This window comes from Microtus ochrogaster, linkage group LG7_11, assembly GCF_000317375.1.
Source record: "Microtus ochrogaster isolate Prairie Vole_2 linkage group LG7_11, MicOch1.0, whole genome shotgun sequence".
In the NCBI taxonomy this organism is placed as follows: Eukaryota; Metazoa; Chordata; class Mammalia; order Rodentia; family Cricetidae; genus Microtus; species Microtus ochrogaster.
In genome coordinates, this window is record NC_022032.1 from 7655193 (window position 1) to 7673724 (window position 18532).

General features: G+C 42.6%; 1 protein-coding gene across 1 annotated transcript in view; it reads left to right on the plus strand.

The window, feature by feature from the left end:
- Window positions 1-17258, plus strand: part of Fut10 (fucosyltransferase 10) — a 66282-nt gene extending 49024 nt beyond the window's left edge. Inside the window, exon 5 of the mRNA XM_005362498.3 lies at window positions 12267-17258. Within this exon, the coding sequence (XP_005362555.1) occupies window positions 12267-12500 (234 nt within the window). The 3' untranslated portion in view covers window positions 12501-17258. The remainder of the gene's footprint in view (window positions 1-12266) is intronic.
- Window positions 17259-18532: the final 1274 nt, after the last annotated feature.

Below are 18532 nucleotides of genomic sequence, written 5' to 3' on the forward strand. Positions count from 1 at the left end.
TGGTTTTGGAGCCTGTCCTGGAACTAGCTCTTGTAGACCAGGCTGGTCTCGAACTCACAGAGATCCGCCTGCCTCTGCCTCCCGAGTTCTGGGATTAAAGGCGTGTGCCACCACTGCCCGGCTCTGTCTCCATTCTTGATCTTGTTCTTTCTGACATATACTCACGCTGACTAATGTAATTTAATTGTTCTAATCCTTAGTGCTTGGGATCAGGAGAATTTCAGATACTGAAGTGTTTCAATTTATAAATTATTTGCACAACCTTTACCATTTGAACATTTCTGATCCTCAAATCCCAAGCCTGAAATGTTCTAAAATTAGAAAGTGTTGAATGTCAGTTTGCTGCTCCAAAAGTTGCAGACTTTGGAGCATTTCTGATTTCAGATCCTCAGGTCTCACTTGAGGGATGTTCAGCTTGTCAGAGTCTCGGGTCTCAGGTGAGGGATGCTCAACCTATATGAAGACTGAATAACAATGAGGTTAATATTGTGGGGCGAAGACCACAAGGACGACTCAACAAAATAGGATTACTAATTTGATAGTACTTATTAATATGGAGAGAAACAGTTCTCACAGAGCAGTCCTGACTACTTTCTGCAGGGAGCTTTAAAAGGCAAAAACCATATCCTGGTTGTCAGTTGCAAGCAGAAGTAGAGCAAGCAAGCTGTTTAACAGAAGTAAGAAACAGCAGTTAGCACAGTGGGGGGGGATTCTTTACCTTGACCTTGGAATTACCAAGATTGGGAAATTTTTATGGTACTTTCGTACAGGAAGGGGTTTATGCAGGGGATCAGATCTGAGTCAGACCCCAGATGCCTGCAGCAGAGACAGGATCTCACTGAACATGGAAATTTCTAGCTCTTTGATCTTGTACTACCCAGACTCAAGAATTGTTAGAAACACCTACTTTATAGTGTTCTATAGCAGAATACTTAGTGACTACCCTAAGATATAATGTAGGATAGTAAACAAGGGTTATGTACAAGAAAAATGGCGGAACTAATTTGTGAAAATTAAATTGAATAAAAATGTATACAAAGTTGATAAAATGATTTCTCCATATTCTAGCAATAGATAGAAAAATAAGTTGTTTAAAAATACTTTTACAGTACCATAAAATATGAACTAATTAGAGTTGTTTGGCCAGTTAGAAGTAACACACTCCAGAAGTGAAAAATACCATTCAGAGAAGCTGAGGAGGAGCTAAATCAATGGATAGATAAATCATGTCCAAGAATTTTCCCAATATTGTTGTCGGTTCTAAAATTGATAGAGATTTAACATAATATCAATAGAAAGTCTATCAAGTATTTTTATAGCAACTGACAAATGAACATAAAAACTTTATGGAAAAGTAGATGACCTAAACTAACATGAAATTTGCAGGTAAATGGATAGAGCTAGACATAAATATTCTTAGTGAGATAACCTAGACCAAGAAGACAAACATAGCATTTTTTTCTCACAATTGTGGATACTAGCACTGAATCTTTAGATATTTTTGGAATATCCATAGAGGCCAAGAAACTGGTAAGAGGCTTGAGGGGTTGGGTTCAAGGGAAGGAATATAAAATGAAGGTAACGTGAAGGGAGATGGGAAATGATGGAGCAAGGAGGATTAAGTGGGCTTGTAGGGCAAATGAAGGATTATGGGGAGGGATAACTAACACTTCAGACCTTTGAAAAGGTCAGAGAAACCTAATACTATAGAAACATATATGTATAGACATGCATATGTATTTTTAAATGGAGATACTATTTAATATGAGGACAATGCCCCACCTAGACCCCATAGGCTATCAAAAGCTAAATGTAAGAATGAGTTACCTCTGCTTTTTGACTTGTTGGTCCCACGGACTCCCCCTCACAGAGATTGTGACAACATATGCAAGATTTGTACAAACTCAAGACAGACACATCTCAGCATGGAGGGAGCGGTGGTCAGGAAGTCTCACTCCTAGCTGAAGATATATTGATGGTTGATTATGGGAGAGAAAGAATTGGTTTTCTTTAAGGGAGTGACCCTTGGTAGGTAGGGCCATACTCTGGTGGATGGCCCCACACCCTGGAGTAAGTATAAGGGCAGCACATATTGGACTGGATGGATTATTTAAAAAATAAAAGAAGTCATAAAGTATGAAGGAAGGTAGAAAGGTACAGATGGATCTAGAAGACGTCGGGAGAGGACTAGAGAGTAAATATAATCAAAATACATTGAATTAAAATCTTAAAGAATTAATTGAAATGAAAGACTTTCTATACATTTTGACAAAGATTTAAAAATACACAGTGGAACCTGCAGAAGAATGACATTAAACCCCTCTCTCTTACCGTGCACAAAAATCAGCTCAAAGTGGATCAAGGACCTTAATTTTAAAAACAACTCCTAGAGGAAAAGACTGCTAGGTATAGGAATAGGCAAGAACTTTCTAAATATACCCCCTTGGACACAGCAAATACCCTCAAGAAATGACAGATGGGAGTTCATGAAATTAAAAAGCTTTTGCATAGTCTAAGAAACTATCAGCAGAAGCAACACAGCCTATAGAATGGGAGGAAATTGTTGTCAGCTATGCTTCAGGCAGGGGTGTTGATATATCTGGACTATATAAAGAACGGCAAATATTAAATCGAAAACCAAAACAATAAATGGGCCAATGATCTAAACAGACAAGCCCTAAAAGATGAAACACAAATGGCTGTTGAAATGTATGAAAACGTGTTCAACCCCATTAGTCATCAGAGAGAGACAAATGAAAGCCCTGACATCCCATCTCCATTAGGAATTGCAGTGATTATGAAGACACCGAATGATGATGGGGTTATGGTCATAGGCATGTAAATTAGCCTACTCACGATGGAAATCAGTGTGGAGGTGCCTAAGGACGCTAAGAATGTATGTATCATACAACAGAGTCATACCACTTCCGGGTACTTGCATAAGATGCTGCAGATCAATGCATCTCAGAAACTTGCACACTGATGCTTATTGCAGAACCGTTCACAGGAACTGTTATGGAATCAACCAGTTGTCCAGCAGCGGACAGATGGAGAAAGGAAACATGGTTCACAGACATGGAGTTTTGTTTAGCTCTGACGACATTAAATTGTTAGCAAGGAAATCATGCTAAATGAATTAATTCAGACTCAGATAAATGTCTCTCATATGTGGTTCCTTGATTAACTAGATTCATAAATCCACATGTAAACAAATAACTTAAAAAAAAAAACAAAACCGTCTAAGGAAACAAAGGGAATTAATGGAAGTGGGAGGGCTTAGGGGGGAGAAGAGTGATATGGGGAGAATTAGATTCTATGTATCATATATATTTATATAAAAATGCCTAAATATAACAGAGAAACAGGTACAATAAATGATAATAAAGTTTTAAGAAATATATAATGTAGGGTTGAGGTCTCATAGGCCTTTTCCTGTCCAGTTGGCATGTCCATCAGTGTCATCCTTGTTCAGCTCACCTTTGGGTGATCATCTTGGTGAGACTTTCTGAGTTAGCTTCTGATATTAGTAGGGAGCACAATCTCAAAGCAAACTCCTTGATCATCTGACTCTGGCATCTTTCCATCCCCTCTTCTGCAATGTTCCCTGAGCCTTAGGTGAGGGAGTATTTTGTGTGTGTGTGTGTGTGTGTGTGTGTGTGTGTGTGTGTGTGTGTGTGTGTGAGTATTCATTGGCACTGGGCTCCCTAATCCTGTATCAACCCCACACAAATAACTATAGGCAACCAAGGAATGCTGGGAGCAGGAGAATTCCCCAGGGAAGAACACACCAATTGATTGTCCAGTGCCAAATAATCAGCGCTGAAGACCTGCAGACAAGTAACATTGCATAGACTGAACAGGTTATAGTTAAGAACATGTGTGTATGTACATAAACATATGTGATGACAATTGTGAAGAACGAGACCATGAATGGGAAGGAGAGCAGGGAGGGGTCTCTAGGAAGATTTGGCGGGAGGAAAGAAAAGGGAGAGATGTAATTACAATCACAAAAAGTCATGTATTTACTATTATTTAAATGCAACATTTTGGGTCCTATGTACAATTACACACACACACACATACACACACACACACACACACACACACACACACACACACCTACCTACCTACCTAGTCAGTCCTCTTACGAGTGCTTTCCATTTTGATATCTTAGGGGGAATGTCCTCTGCCACAGGGATCATAATCACATAGTAAAAATTGATCCTTGCTTTCCCAGCTCCCAGAGCTTTTGGACCACCTTGCTCGGTGTTCCGCCAAGGAAGCCCTGACGTCTCTATTTACAGCAGGTTGTCAGCGCAGCCAAGTTCACGGAGCCACTCAACATGTCACTAGGAACAGCTTCAGTTATTCTTCTGACAGCATTGAGTTTCATGAGTGGGTCCCTCCAGGTCTCGTGAAAGCTGGTCTGTGTACCTTCCACCTCAGCCCACACACCTCACGATGGGCTCCACATGGCTTCCCTAGCTCTTGCCAGCACGGCCTGCTCAGCTCTGCCAGAGGATTCTCGAGGTTCATTCAGGCTGACTCTTCTCAGAGCTGGTGACAGCTGGGTGCTACCCTTGTTAACACGCGAGACCCTTGATCACAGCTGTGGAGCATGCTGTCATCAGAGAGAACACGCTCTGTGGGACCACTTCACCAGTCTTCACAGGAAGCAAGACTGGAAGCTGAGTCTGATTAGGGAGTACAGCCCCAGAGAGGAGGAGGGGAAGAGGGGAGGGAAGAAAGCCGTGAAGGGAGGGGACCAGACAGGATGTGACAGGGCCGAGATCTTTTCTGTGAGCTTCATCGGCTAATTTTTGTCCCTTTCCACTGTGACACATACCCTGCGTCTCAGGGCAATTTCTTCAGGGTAGGAAGGGGACAGAACCTGTCTTCCGTTGACTAAAAAGAGGGCACCCCAGAGCGCCCTTTTTTGTGTTGGGCTGGGATATGGCCACGAGGACTTCCACGACTTCAGTCGTTAACTTTGAAGATAGAAAAGGAGAGTCCCACAGAGGGAGGTGAGGTATGCGTTTGGTCACAGCCCTCCTCAGCTGAAGCAAGAGCGATCTGAGCTCTTCAGGCCCCTGAGATGTGTGGCAGTCAAATCACCGTGGCAGATCCCCAGTGCAGACAGCGTAGGGCAAAGGGTTCCTTTAGTTCTTGGTGTTAGAAATGTCAGTTCTCCGTCCTTGAGCTTGTTCTTGGAGTGCTGACGGGGGGAGAACGCGGTGGCGGCAAGAATAGGGCCAGTTAAGTTACCTCAGGGCAGAATGGAAGTGGAAGATAGGGGCGGGGTGGAAGGAGAGGGAGAGGGACTCCCTGAGGGGCCCCAGTGATCTACTTCACCTAGTTATATCCGGTAACCTAAAGTCCCAGAGCCTTCTAGAATGGCGCCATCAGCCGAGGACCGAGGTTTTAATACGTTGAGCCTTTAGGGGAGATGAGCGCGCCATTCGCCTCTTACTCAAATCACAGGGGGCTGTAGGTTTGCTGCTAGCCTCAGCTTCACAGCTATGCCCAGGGATCCCATCTCTCACCACCTTCCAGAATGTCTCCTTGTATTGCGGCGGCGTGTTGGAATTGGGCTTTCTCTGCTCAGCGAAATCATTTGGCACCCATCTGTTAATAACTTAACTATTTCCAAAATCTGGCTATTCTTTCCTTCGTCGTTTTTGTTTTTCTTTATGAATCCATACCATAACACAAAATACTATTATTTTTCATCTTGTAGGAATTCAGGAGAGAATGGAATTAAACTATGTGTCCAGTCAATGCTGTTTTACTTGGACATCTCTATTTTATTTACAGAAGAATAATGCTGTAAAAATATCTCAGGCAGCTCCCCCATCTTGGACTGACTGACTTAGATAATAGCCGTCAATAAAAGACATTGCCTTTGTCATGTGCTTGCAGTTGAACAGAAATAAACCTTGACAGGCTCTGTGAAGGAAAAAGTCTCTGATGGGGAATATGAATATTTACAGTACAGATTCTATTAGAATCTTCCAAAGGGCCATCCTCAGTATCGGAAGAAACTTTTTAGTACAATTGGATACACACTGTCAACAGTGACTCCATTAACTACCCAGAGAGTGCGCACTCCAGTAATGAAAGATAGAATTAAACAGAGTCAGAGTCACGTTTCAGAATTTCCTGGCAAGATACACACAGCTATTGGTACTAAATGAGCACCCTCATCATAACCATAAATCATCAGCTGGACACTTGCCAGGAGAGAATGAATTGCTTTATTCCTTTTTTTGTTTGTTTGTTTTTGGAGAGAGAGAAAGGGAGGGAGAGAGCAGATGTGCACATGTGTGTATGTGTGCATACGTTTACATGTGTGAGTATGGTCATGTGTGCCACAGACAAGGTGTGGAGGGCAGATGACAGCCTCGGGTTGGTTCTCATCTTCCACCATATCTGAAACAGGGCCGTTGCTGTGTGGTACCACTGTGTAGACCAGGCTAGCTCCCTGTGAGTTTCTGGGGAGTCCCTTGTCTTGGCACCCCATCTCACCTCAGCAGCACTGGGTTTGCAGTTGTACATTATCACTTAGCCAGCTTTCCGGGGCTTCTGGGGGTTCTAACTCAGGTCTCAGAGGCACGTGCTTTCGCTCCCGAGCCCTCTCCCCAACATTTAGCCTTTATTATTTTATTTCTATGAACAGACTTTTATCTACCATCTACTGAATGCACAGACTAGTACTTCCTATATCAGACACTCGCTGTTAAAAGTTATCCAACGAACATATCGTGGGTAAAAATGTTTCTTAAATGCTAAACAGTATTTTATGTAGTTTGGATGACGTTGGAGGGATCAGAATGCTAAATACTATATGAAGATGGGGGATACTTCTGGCCTGACTGTGCAGGAGAATGTAAACATTTCCTATTTCCACTTCCACAAAACAAAGCAGCCTGACTTCAGGCTAATAGAATTTGCTGTAACAAGAGTTGCCTGGAAATGTCTCTGTTCTTTTTGTTATAGATAGATGTGAGGGGAGAGCTCTGAGGCTGTTGGTAGCCTCATAGTTCCCACAGAAAAACCACGAACGTCCTTGTTTTGCTTTTCTTCTCTCCTCCTCTTGACGTGGTGGTTTTTAAAATCAGAGATGGATGGGCTGATGAGATGCTCAGTGGGTAAATGTGCTGGTCACTCAACTCTGGTGACCTGAGTTAGAGTCCTTAGTACCTGTGTTGGGGAAGGAGTGGCGTGACTTCCACAAGCTGTCTGCTGGCACCCACGTGTACACTATGGCGTCCCCTACCCTCCCTAAGCAAATACTTGTTTAAAAAATTAAATCATAGAACATCCCTGTGGCTACTGAAACTTACATTTCCGTTCGACTCATTTTCTATTTCTCAATAAAATCACCATAGTGATCGCCTACTTTCCCCAGTATCCACTGTGTTTTTGCATGTTGCTGGCCATCATCTTAAATGCCCCTCCCCCCCCCCCAAGGGTGTCAATGTCTGAGTCATCTCCGGGTTTGTTTCCATTCATTTCCTTTTCTCGATAATGCTTACTTAGCTACTGTCTTACTTGTCATGTGCCCCACCGTCCTTGACTGATTGTTGGTGCTGCAAGCAACAGGACAGACACGGAGGCGTCTAACATTAGTATTTGAACGTGGACATGCTTCTGTCGCTGTCTGGCTTCCATCAGTCTAGTTAAGAGTGGAGCTGGATTTTGCTTTTGCGTTTTTTCCCTTGCCCCAGTGCTGCAGATCACCCTCTGGCTTTTGTATGTATTAGACAAGTACTCCACCACTGAGCAGCTCTTCCAGACCATTGTTGCTTGCTTTTAATTAGCCACAGGCTTCAATGTTTTCCCTCTTGCTGCTGTGGATTATGATGAGGTAGGCTCATGGTGGGGCATGCTGGTTTTTTTTGTTGTTGTTGTTTTGTTTTTGTCTTGGAAGCCCTAAATTCAGGCCAGCTCTCATTTCCTCGATCTAAGGGTAAGGCTGTGTAGATTTTCATGATTCTCCTTCCCATGACAGATTATACTTTATATTTCTGGTCAATTTGGATGGGAGAATTCCATGTCCCTCACCAATAGCAGGCAACTTTTAGTATCACTGTGGCCTGCTGGTCACAAAATCATTTCTAGACTTTCCACAACCATTAGAAAGATGATATTTTTGGTTTTGTTTTCCCCACGGAAGAAGATCTAGGGGTAGGAGTTTCTTAGAATCGCTTAGTGACACTAGATGGTTTTCCTTATGAGAAAAGAACCTGGGATTCTTGAATGCTCACCATTCTTACATTGTACTGAAGAGGGGGACCCTCTGTTTTTTCTGCTCTGTGTTTTCATTCCTCCTTGGTGTTTCGTGGAAGCTCACAGAGAAGAACAGTGAGTGCATTTGAGCTTTATTTGCACTGGGGCTCCCAGCCGTCCCACACTGTATGGTAGAGCATTCTTGACCTTTAGGAATTTGGGGAAATGTTGGCTGATTCCTCGTTACCTGTGTGGTAGCCACCCCTTTCCAGTCTAGTACCCAACGCTACAGTTCACACTTCTTTTCCTGGGAAGGGTTTCTCACTCTTGGCAGTTCAGCTCCTAACAGACTGGAAGAGTTCAGAAGCGTAGGACTTGGAATCACTTAACCTAGGAGACGTATTCTCTTTGGAAGCACAGTTTTTGAAAACCGTATTTTAGAGACAGCTGGCTTTCCTACTCAAGTCCTCAGCTGGAAGGAGGTGCGGAAACTTAGTTATTTCTAAAAATGCCATAGCCGTTTCATCAAACACACTTCAGGTCATGTCGTGAAAGGTTCCTGGTAGACCCTTAGGCAGCCACAGTGCGTTTCTTATGTCTCTTCTCTCTGTAGTGTTACCTGCAGATGGAACTTAACACTACAGCGTTCAGTAGAACCTTCTCTTGAGTGGCAGAAGAATGCTTTTATTGCTGACAGCCTCATATAAACGTCTGTGGAGGGTCATGATGGAGAAGGACTCCCAGACTTGACCAATACAGTTAGTAGCTGGCTAATGGTTCAGATTGTCCTTGTCTTCAGCGCATTCCCAGTATCAGTGATTCCATGACTTTTTAAAGACAGCTTAGTTTATCCTCCATCAGTCGGGACAGGTGTGTGGTGTTTTGTATGCATCCCAAGTTGCCCCTTGGTGGTCAGTTTTTAACTACCTGCCTCTGGTTCTTCCAGTGCTGAGAATGTGAACCACTGTTTCTGGTTTTCACTTTGGTATCCTTTTGTGGAATCTCTTTATCTCCTGCCCAGGGGTACCCCAACACAATGCGTGGTCAAAGCAACCCCACTTTGGAGTCTAAGTCTGAGCATTTCTTCCCAGCCTGCAGTTTGGGTCTCTGTGCTCAGACATGCCTCAGTAAAGAACTCTTGGGTGCGGTGTTGTGGGGGTGGGCCAAGAGTTAGGGATTTGGGAGAGGCAGCTGATTGTCAAAATTGCAACTTACAACATTCAGTTGCTAACATTTCAGAAAACAGTCTTTAAACTGAGTGTTACCGCTTAGTTAAAAAAGAAGTCCAAAGAGAAACGTGGGTTCTCGAACTGGCCACAAAGCTAAAAGGTAAACTGGAAGCAGTAGGCGCTCTTCTGGCCCCTCTCGCCGCATGGCGGCACAAACTAGCAGGTGAACCCAGCTAGTAAATTCAGCTAGCTGTCTCCTCTCACACACGCATCTTGAATCTTAGGGTCTACAAATAGCATTTAACTGACACAAAGTTTAAAACGGCCAGAAACACAGTGATGACTCTTTTCTTCCTCCCCTGGTCCGAGGGAGGGAAGTGCAGTTTTCATGTCTACTCTAATAAAAACCTCTGCTAAGAGTCAGAGACACAATGTGACTGTCCCCTACCCCTTTTGTCTGCCTTTGTCCCTTATTCCGAAGCTCCAATCTCTCTCCCCGTACTCTGGTTTTGTTAAAAGCCCCCTACTTTCTCTTCTGGTCTCTAGTTCTTTGTCTAAGCACATGTGCTGGGAAAAGCACTAAGGTTAGGGCAAGCCTTACTGGAGACAGATATGGTGCGCCAGTAACAGTGCCAAAACTAATAGAAACCAAACTTAAGAGAAGGAGGGTTGGGAGGGCTTGCCTTCCCAAGTAAACTAATTCAGACTTCCCTTGACGGTCACGTCAGATGTTAAAAAGGCTGTTCGCCCACTTCCCTCTCTCCCTCAAAGTAAGCACCCCAGTGTCTTTGCCTATGTTTCCTATGGGCACTTTAAAGAAAAGAAAGTATATTGACCTAACCATGGGTAGCATCAAAATTGCTATTATATTTCTAAGTTTGGCCTACTGCTCTGCTTTCTAAATTTGAGATATACTAGGATTATATTAATTATAAACCTGACACATTACTGTTATTTTTATGCCAAACAGCTTACTTTTAGAAAAAAGATACTTCTGCCTATAGGCGAAAGCATCAAATAATCCTACACATTTAAAACAAAGCCACCCATCACCACCGTGCTATGGGCAATGTTGCTTCCCGCACTGCATTTGGTGATGTGGCGTGTCAGCCCGCGGTAGCTTCCATAGCCTCGTAGGAATTCCGTCCTTTCCCGTGTTGACACTGCTTTGTGGTTCTCTTGTTTTGGTCGATCACAGCCTCCAGTGGCTTCCTGACAGCTGTGTAGGACATCTTTATTATCCTCTAACGTGTATGACATAGCTTAGCCAAATATAAACTATGGAAACATCAGATTTTCTGGGAATTTTAAGGTATTTTGCCATTGCCTTTAATATTGTTTCTCTTGAACGAGTTTTATTCACAGAAGAGTTGCAATGAAAAGCAACTGTCTGTAAACCCTTTAAACCCTTTCCCTAGCCTTTCCTAATGCTAACATTTTATATGCATTAAGAAATTACTATTGGTACAACACTACTAAGTGAATTACAGATTCCAGGAATATTTCACTGTAGAGAAACTTGTTTTTTGTGTGTGTTTTTTTTAATCTCTCCAGCCATTTGGAATTGATAGTTGGAGAAAGAGAAAATCACCTTTCTCTAACAGAGTTGTATGTCAGCCACACTCCAGGGCAGGTTGCATGCCCTGGAGTCATTGACTAACACAAATCGGGCTGTTTAGTTTTTTGCTCAACATAATATTTTTATTGATTACTGATTAGGGATTTCATACAATTCAGCCCAATCACACTCACTTCTCGTTCCCCCAGGTCACCCTCCCATCTTTGTGTTCCCCTCCCCCAAAAAACATAAAAAGGAAAAAAATACAGCAATCCAATTTGTGTTGTCTATGCACTCGTTGGAACATGGTCAAGCTCCCAGTGGCCAGTCCCTTAAGGATAACTGAGTCTTTTCAGCTCCATTTAGGTTGTCTGTTTGTTGGTTGGTTGGTTTGTTTTTGGCAGGCAAGCCAGGAGGGGTCTGGGGATCCTGGGGTTGAGTATTACAAAAGAGTGCCTATTTGTGATTTTTTTTTTTAAGAGTCAGAAAGAACATGAACTTTCATTTGTGTGGGGGGTGATGATGGGGAGGGGAAAGCATATGATTACTTAGTCCCCAGTTGGTGGAATTATTTGGGAAGAATTAGGAGGCGTGACATTACTGAAGGAGGTGTGTCACTGGGGGTAGGCTTTGAGGTGGCAAAAGAATCACACCATTCCCAGTGTGTCCTCTCTGCCCCCTACTTGTAGGTGAGGGTATGAGCATTCAGCTGTTCCTCTTGCTGCATCTTTACAATCAAAGACTCTAACCCTCCGGAACTATAAAGCCAATTAAACACTTCTTTCTCTATAAGTAGCCTTTATCATGGGGTTTTGTTACAGCAATAGAAAGGTAACATTAAATCAAAATATCAAGAACTATATTAATCACATTAAAAAGCTTTCCTGTGCAGATGATATGGGCATTGACCTACAGGATAAAAATATTTAAATACGTCAACAAGCAGGAGAGGGAAGAGGACGCTGGGAAGAACTGGGATCCATCTTAGGTGTGCTGATACAGCTTTGGGACTGTACTTAGAATGCCACTTCCGGTCTCTATAAAATACGGCGGTTGTATTTGTTTCATTTGATTGCCGGGAGAATTAAGCGAGACTATCTCAGCTAGGACCTGGTAGTGTCCAATGCATGGAACAGTCTCGATAAATGTACTTTCCTTATGGACACTTCAACCACATAACTGCTGTGACTGGAGGGAAAGCATTTACTTTATGGAAAGTGTGCTGTGTCCCCCTATTGGTGGTGGGAATATGGGGACTGCATTTCCTTAACTGTATGTTTTAAATTCCTTTTCTCCTTCTTTCAATGCAGGGCTTACCACCCAAACAGTGGAGGGCAGACGTTAGCCACCTGAGTTGCCCAGAGCCTAGCCTGTTCGCCTTCTCATCCCCAGCCGCTCCGGCCCTGCGTGGGAGATCGTTGAGAGAGCTGTGGCTCCCCAGCTTTCAGCAGTCTAAGAGAGAAGCCCAGGCCCTAAGGTGGCTGGTGGATAGGAATCAAAACTTTTCGTCTGAAGAGTTTTGGGCCCTGGTCTTCAAGGACTAGTTTTACACGGTACTAGAATGACAGAATTAGACTAATTTTCTTGGATGCCTTAATATTTGGAGATAATAGCCATTCCGTTGAGTATCCTTTAGAACAAGAATTAATTGTAGCCGTTCTCACAAAGAGCCCTGTCAAATAATAGCTGTGAATTACTTTTAGAGGTTGCCTCTATATTTTTATACTAAAAAAAAAAAAATTAGACTTTTTTGGTTGCCTTCGGTGTCTGCGCTTGGACCCATGTGCCCGCCGTCTTCTGTGGAGACTGACCTAAGGTCAAGTGCTCTCCTGGCTGCAGATCTAGCTGTGGAAGGGCGATCCCCACCTCCCTGTCAGCAGCTCGTTGGTGTTTGGCAAACCCGGTTTCTTGGTGCGGAGAATGAATGAAGCGCATTAGAACTTGGCAATGAGAGATTCCATCTGTTCTCAGGGATGGGAGTAAGAAAAGCTGGGTCAGGCATCTCTGTCCTCCCAGTCCAAGGGACACAACTTCCTTCGTCTTACACCCCCAAGCCACCTCACTAGCGAAGGGGCTCTATTTGGCCCGAGCATGGCACTCATGGCTCAGGCAGGCCTTGCCCGTCCCCTTTTCCCTCTGTCTTGCTACACTGCTAGGTTATGCTTGTAAAGCTAGCTGCCAAGGTCTCTTCCCTTATTTGGCCACTTCTTGCCCCTGAGGATGACCACCGAGGCCCAGCTATCAAAGTTTTAAAGTCCAACAATCAAAAGCCTCCTTTTGGCTGCCCCAATTAACATGCTCAACCAAAGTTAAACATCTCGTTCTAACATAGGTGTCTCCCCTTTTTCTTTATAAACTGCCATTTATCTGTGGGTCTCCTCTCTATCGAGAGGCAGTCTGTCCCACTGTGGCAAATGCCCCTTCCCTCTCATCCTCTGGTCCTCTGTCTCCTGCCCTTGTCTTTTATTTCCTGTTCTTTGTCTCTCCGGGTAAAGTAAATCTCCTTTGTGCTGAGAACTTGGTCTTGGGCTGTCTCGTGCCCACTTTGATGTCCTTTCAACCAGTCTATCTATATTCTCTTCACCTGTGGCCTCCTCTGATTTCTCTCTGAAGTGCAATTTTCTCTAAAAATATGTCTCCTAGTTTTTCTATCTGTGAGATGTCACTAATTGTTTCTTATACCATGGGGCGGGAGAGGAAGAGATGTCCGGTTCACGGCAAAGAGCCATTTGTTTTGGTCCGGGTGGTGGAAGTGAATGCCCTGGGCTCTCCTCTGGGGTGAATCTGATTGTCATGAGCACGGTGTATTAATTCTATCATCGTAGGCAGTTCGTCTGCTGTTGAGCATTGCTGGTCTCTAATGTGGTCAGAGAACGTTCAGCCTACTGGTTACCTACTGGTGCTGTCTGAAAACAAAGAGAAATAACACTGGAGTTCAATCCATTAGATGGTAAGGAGACTGCTGGTTTACTTAAAAGCCTGTTGGTAACTGTTGTGTTGATGTCTGTGTTCTTAACTGTGGAAATACATAAACCATTGCTCTCAAGCTCTGACTGCCAGCCTGTAAGAAATGAGGATAAAAAGCAGCATAGTCTTTTTTTTTTTTTAAAAAAAAGATTTATTTATTATATATACACAGTGTTATGCCTGCTTGTATGCCTGCAGGTTAGACAAGGGCACCAGATCTCATTACACATGGTTGTGAGTGGTTGCTGGGAATTGAACTCAGGACCTTTGGAAGAGCAGGCAGTACTCTTAACTGTGAGCCATCTCTTCAGCCCCAAACAGCACTTTCTTGATGAGTAGTAGGGTCCCTTGCTGGTGGAAGGACCCGTCTGTGGAGAGAGTCTCCTCAACTCTACATCTGTCGTTAATTCAACATGATTTGTTTGTTTGTTTGTTTTTGTTTTTTAAGACAGGGTTTCTCTGTGTAACAGCCCTGGCTGTCCTGAATTCAACATGATTTTAGACAAGTCTCTTAACCTCCCTGGACCTTGGGTTTTGGATCTGAAGAAGTGACTGAACTTATCTTTGAGGTTGTAACATTCTTTAATTCCTCGTGAAAATTTGAGATGTTTAATTTTATAGGTGCTTTTACTAACGTGGGAATAAACTGGCTTAGATGTGTGTTTTTCAAGAGAAGTTTATTCTTTGGAGAATGGACCATATGTATTTTACATAGTATTAGGACTGAAAGGGATTTTCTCCCATTTTATGTAATGACATCAAAGCAGCGAGGTCTGAAAGGGGTTGTTGGTGTAAGGTCAGGCTTTAAAGTGTATACTGGATGAAGTGGAATTCTTCTGAATTCTCAGAAATGGTCTTCAAAAGGATTTATGCCTTTGACAAAATAATGTAGTAGCTTTACCTTCTCTCCATAAATGTCTAAAATAAATGCTGAGTACTTCATGTGTGTCTTAAATCTCAGTATTTCAGGTGGTTATTAACATTGTGAGAACTTCAAATATGATACATGTGTGATGAGAATGATTCTTTCTCCATCTTTCCCAGTGTCCCTGCAATGTCCACTCTTCCCAACTTTGCCTTTTAAAAATGCATTAGAACGCACGAAATCTAATCAGTATTGCTCATATGTGCACTGGTGAGGGGCCACACACTGGCTCATAGGAGCATTGCCAAGGGCCACATTCTCCCTTGGAAATAGCTCCTCTGTAAATGTAAAAAGGAGATCATCTTTCCCACTTTTGCAGGGACTTTGCCTGACATGATCTAATGCTGGTCTTGTCCAGGTACCATGGGCTGCTGTGAGTTCATCCATGTGATAGCATTGCCATGTCCAGAGGACAGCATTTCACAACACTCCTTCCTGCCTTCTGGCTTTTGCATCCTTTCTAGCCCATCTTCCTCAGTGTTTCCCAAGCCTTGACTCACATATAGAGAGCTGCACAAGTGGCCAACAGGCTAAAATAAAAGGCTGAGCAGCTCTCTAGTGACTGCTGCCCACTGTAAAAGGAAGTTTCATCTACTCAGGTTCTGTTATAGGTATAAGCATTGAGTTTGTGTTGTGTTGGCCAGTTAGTCCTGGGCATGGGGCCTACCCTGAAGTGTGGTTGATATACCCAGTGAGATTGCATTGGAAAAAGCTAATTTTTCCTTTGCCAGTAGTTATAAATTAAACATAGCTTCTAGGTTAGTAGGTAGGAGCCTGTGTACACTTCCCCTGCTCAGTATTGTGTGGTATATGTACTTATTGGTGCTGGACACCCCACGTTCACTTATTCTCTGTATTTTGACCTTCATGGATCTCTAGAGTAGCCTTCCATGATGAGCTCCACCCCCAATGATGAGAGTTACCATTGTCTGGGTATAAGAGTAAAAGTTAGAATACAGTTAGAAGCTGTATTGATCTAGCAAGATGGGAGTAGTGAGTTCTTCTCTAGGTTCAGTGCCATCTCCAGCTATGGGTCATTGGCATGAGGTGCTTAAGTCCAATCAGTTTCCATCAAGATAGAAGAGCCACTATTGTGTATCCCAGGCCTTCTTGCTCCATCATACTTCTTCTCCAGAGTTCCATAACAAAATTCTGCCTAAACTTCATTGGAGTGTCTCTCTTAAGAATTTTTAAATGAAATAAAGTTTTTGATTATGCTAGACCATCCTCATTTGTGGAAGATGGAAAAGAGAGAATTCCATGGGATTAAAAGCTGTAGTACAGAAAAAAGAAGCAGTTTGGTACTCTGTCCATAAAACAAAACAATCATAGTGTCTTTATTCATGTAAAACCTCCGGCTGAACTCATAGCTCTTTAACTGGAGATTATTCTAGCTGTCAGACACAAAGAGGCATTTCTTTGTGCCGTGGATAGTAGTTAGAGCAGAAAGCCACTGCTGGTCAAAGTGCAGAGAATGAGTGTCGGGGAGAGCTCAGCTCCACATGGGACATGTACCTCACACCCTTCCCCAAGGTTCAGGGACCATTGAGGAAGAGGAGGCAGAAACCGTGTAAGAAGTGAAGGTCAGGGAGGACTGTACTGAAATGCTGTCTTCTCGATATTACAGCCTGCTGCATGCATGAACTCGCAGAAGCTCTGGTTGCCGGCACAAGATCAAGTCTGGTGTGGGAATGGATTCTTGAATCCTGACCAGCAACCAAGGAGCTGTGGACAGTAAATGTATTCTAGGGAAGAGAGGGTCATTTTTCTTCAATGGTATAGCTCCTGGCAGGTTAGCCATGCTCATGTCACTCATCCCATACCCAGGAACATATGGATAGCAATAATTGGATTCTCTGGGCTATTAAAAAAAAAAAGAAAATGACATTGTGGGCCATAGGCGGTCAGATGTATTTGGGAAAATATAGGGACAGAACTTGTGAGTAAATATTATTGAAACACATTGTTTGAAGTTCTCAAAGAATTAAAAAAACTATTTTTAATGAAGTACATTTCAATGAAAATAAATGTGATACTATAGGACTCTTCCATACAGATTTGAGACTTAAATGCTTTGAGACTAATTTTTGATACTTAGCATATGCTTCTCTTGTCTTTAGGTTTTTCTTAATAAGATGCCTTCTTGCTTCAGACAATTGTGTGAGAAATGTGTCCTAATATAGCAGGGCTCTGCTATAAATAAGAGCTGTCCTCTGAATGCCTAAGTGTACTTGGCCTGTGTTCGTGCTATCATGTGACACTTCTGTGAGCTGCTGCAAGGGGTCGCAATAAACGCTATGCAATAGTCACTTCAGTGCCTCAGTGTATTTTACTTAGATTGTTCACAAGGACAAAGCTTCAAAGCAGTATAGTGAAGTGGACAGAAAACCTACCAGAATTGTTATGAAGATGATTTCTAGTCTTTGCCAGTTGCCTTCACTTCTGCTCCTGAAAGTGGAGACAACTTTGACTTTGGTCATGTAACAAATCTAAAGTTTCAGAACCTAAATTCTTGTTGCCTTAAGGACTGACTTCTAGTAGTTAGAATATCTGTCAGGGCCATTGTTATCCTTAGTAACTGGATGCTTAGTATGTTGCTCAGAAGAACAAGTGAAAACGAGTTTCATTTTTCCAGTTGTCCATTATATGTTACACATAGGAAAGCCAGCTCAGTGTCTACAGTACACAGGGCAGGACAGACCTGAACTCGAAAAGAACCTCAGTGATGTTATGTAGTTTTCAAAACCATCATAGTACAGTTCCTACTAGATATAATCAGGGATCTCTTCTAGCCTTCCCTTTCCCCAGTTCCAAGACTTAACTCACTTGGGGTCCTTGTATAGCAGCACCCCGCTTCTGATACCAAGTTCTGTCTTAGTCTCTCTTGGTTGTTTTATAGAATACCACAGACTTGGTTTCTTAAAAAATAACACAGATTTACTTCTTGTTTTTGGAGGCTGAGAAATGCAGGTGGCATCTTGATTCATAGACAGCTGTTCTCTTCCTGTGACTCATGTGACCCTAGGTGAGTGAGTTCTCTGAGGTTTATTATAGCACTGGTCCACTCATTCCCTACTTACTTCCCAAAGGCTCCACCTTTCTATACATGGTATTTATTTATTCGTTAAAAATAAACAGGGTCTTACTATATATCTCTGACTGGCCTAGAACTCTCTTTGTAGATTTGGCTGGCTTCAAATTTCAGAGTTCTGCCTCCCAAGTGCTGGGATTAAAGGTGTGCACCACCACACTTGGCAAATGCCTAATATTTGACATTAAAATTTTAACATATTGTCCGTAGCACTAGTATAGAGTAAGTTGATTACCCTAGAGCAGGATTGGCACAATTCTGCTCAAGTAATGCATCTTGGAATCATCAAAGTATGTATAGTGTGGAGGTTCAAAGAGCAGTGGTGATTAGTTTATGTTACAGAAAACTTTGTAGTCTTGAATATTTTTATAAAATATTCTTATGGTTCTTTATTTTTTGTTGTTTTTTTAAATTTATTATTAGTGAGTATCTTTATTGCATATTGTATTATCAACATATATATACTATATAATACAACAAATATATACCTATAGTATAATAATAAATTATATTACCAAAAGTATTGCAAAATTCAGGGGATATGAAATTATGCACTATGACACTAGAGTAAGAAAATATAGCCTGAGTTGACA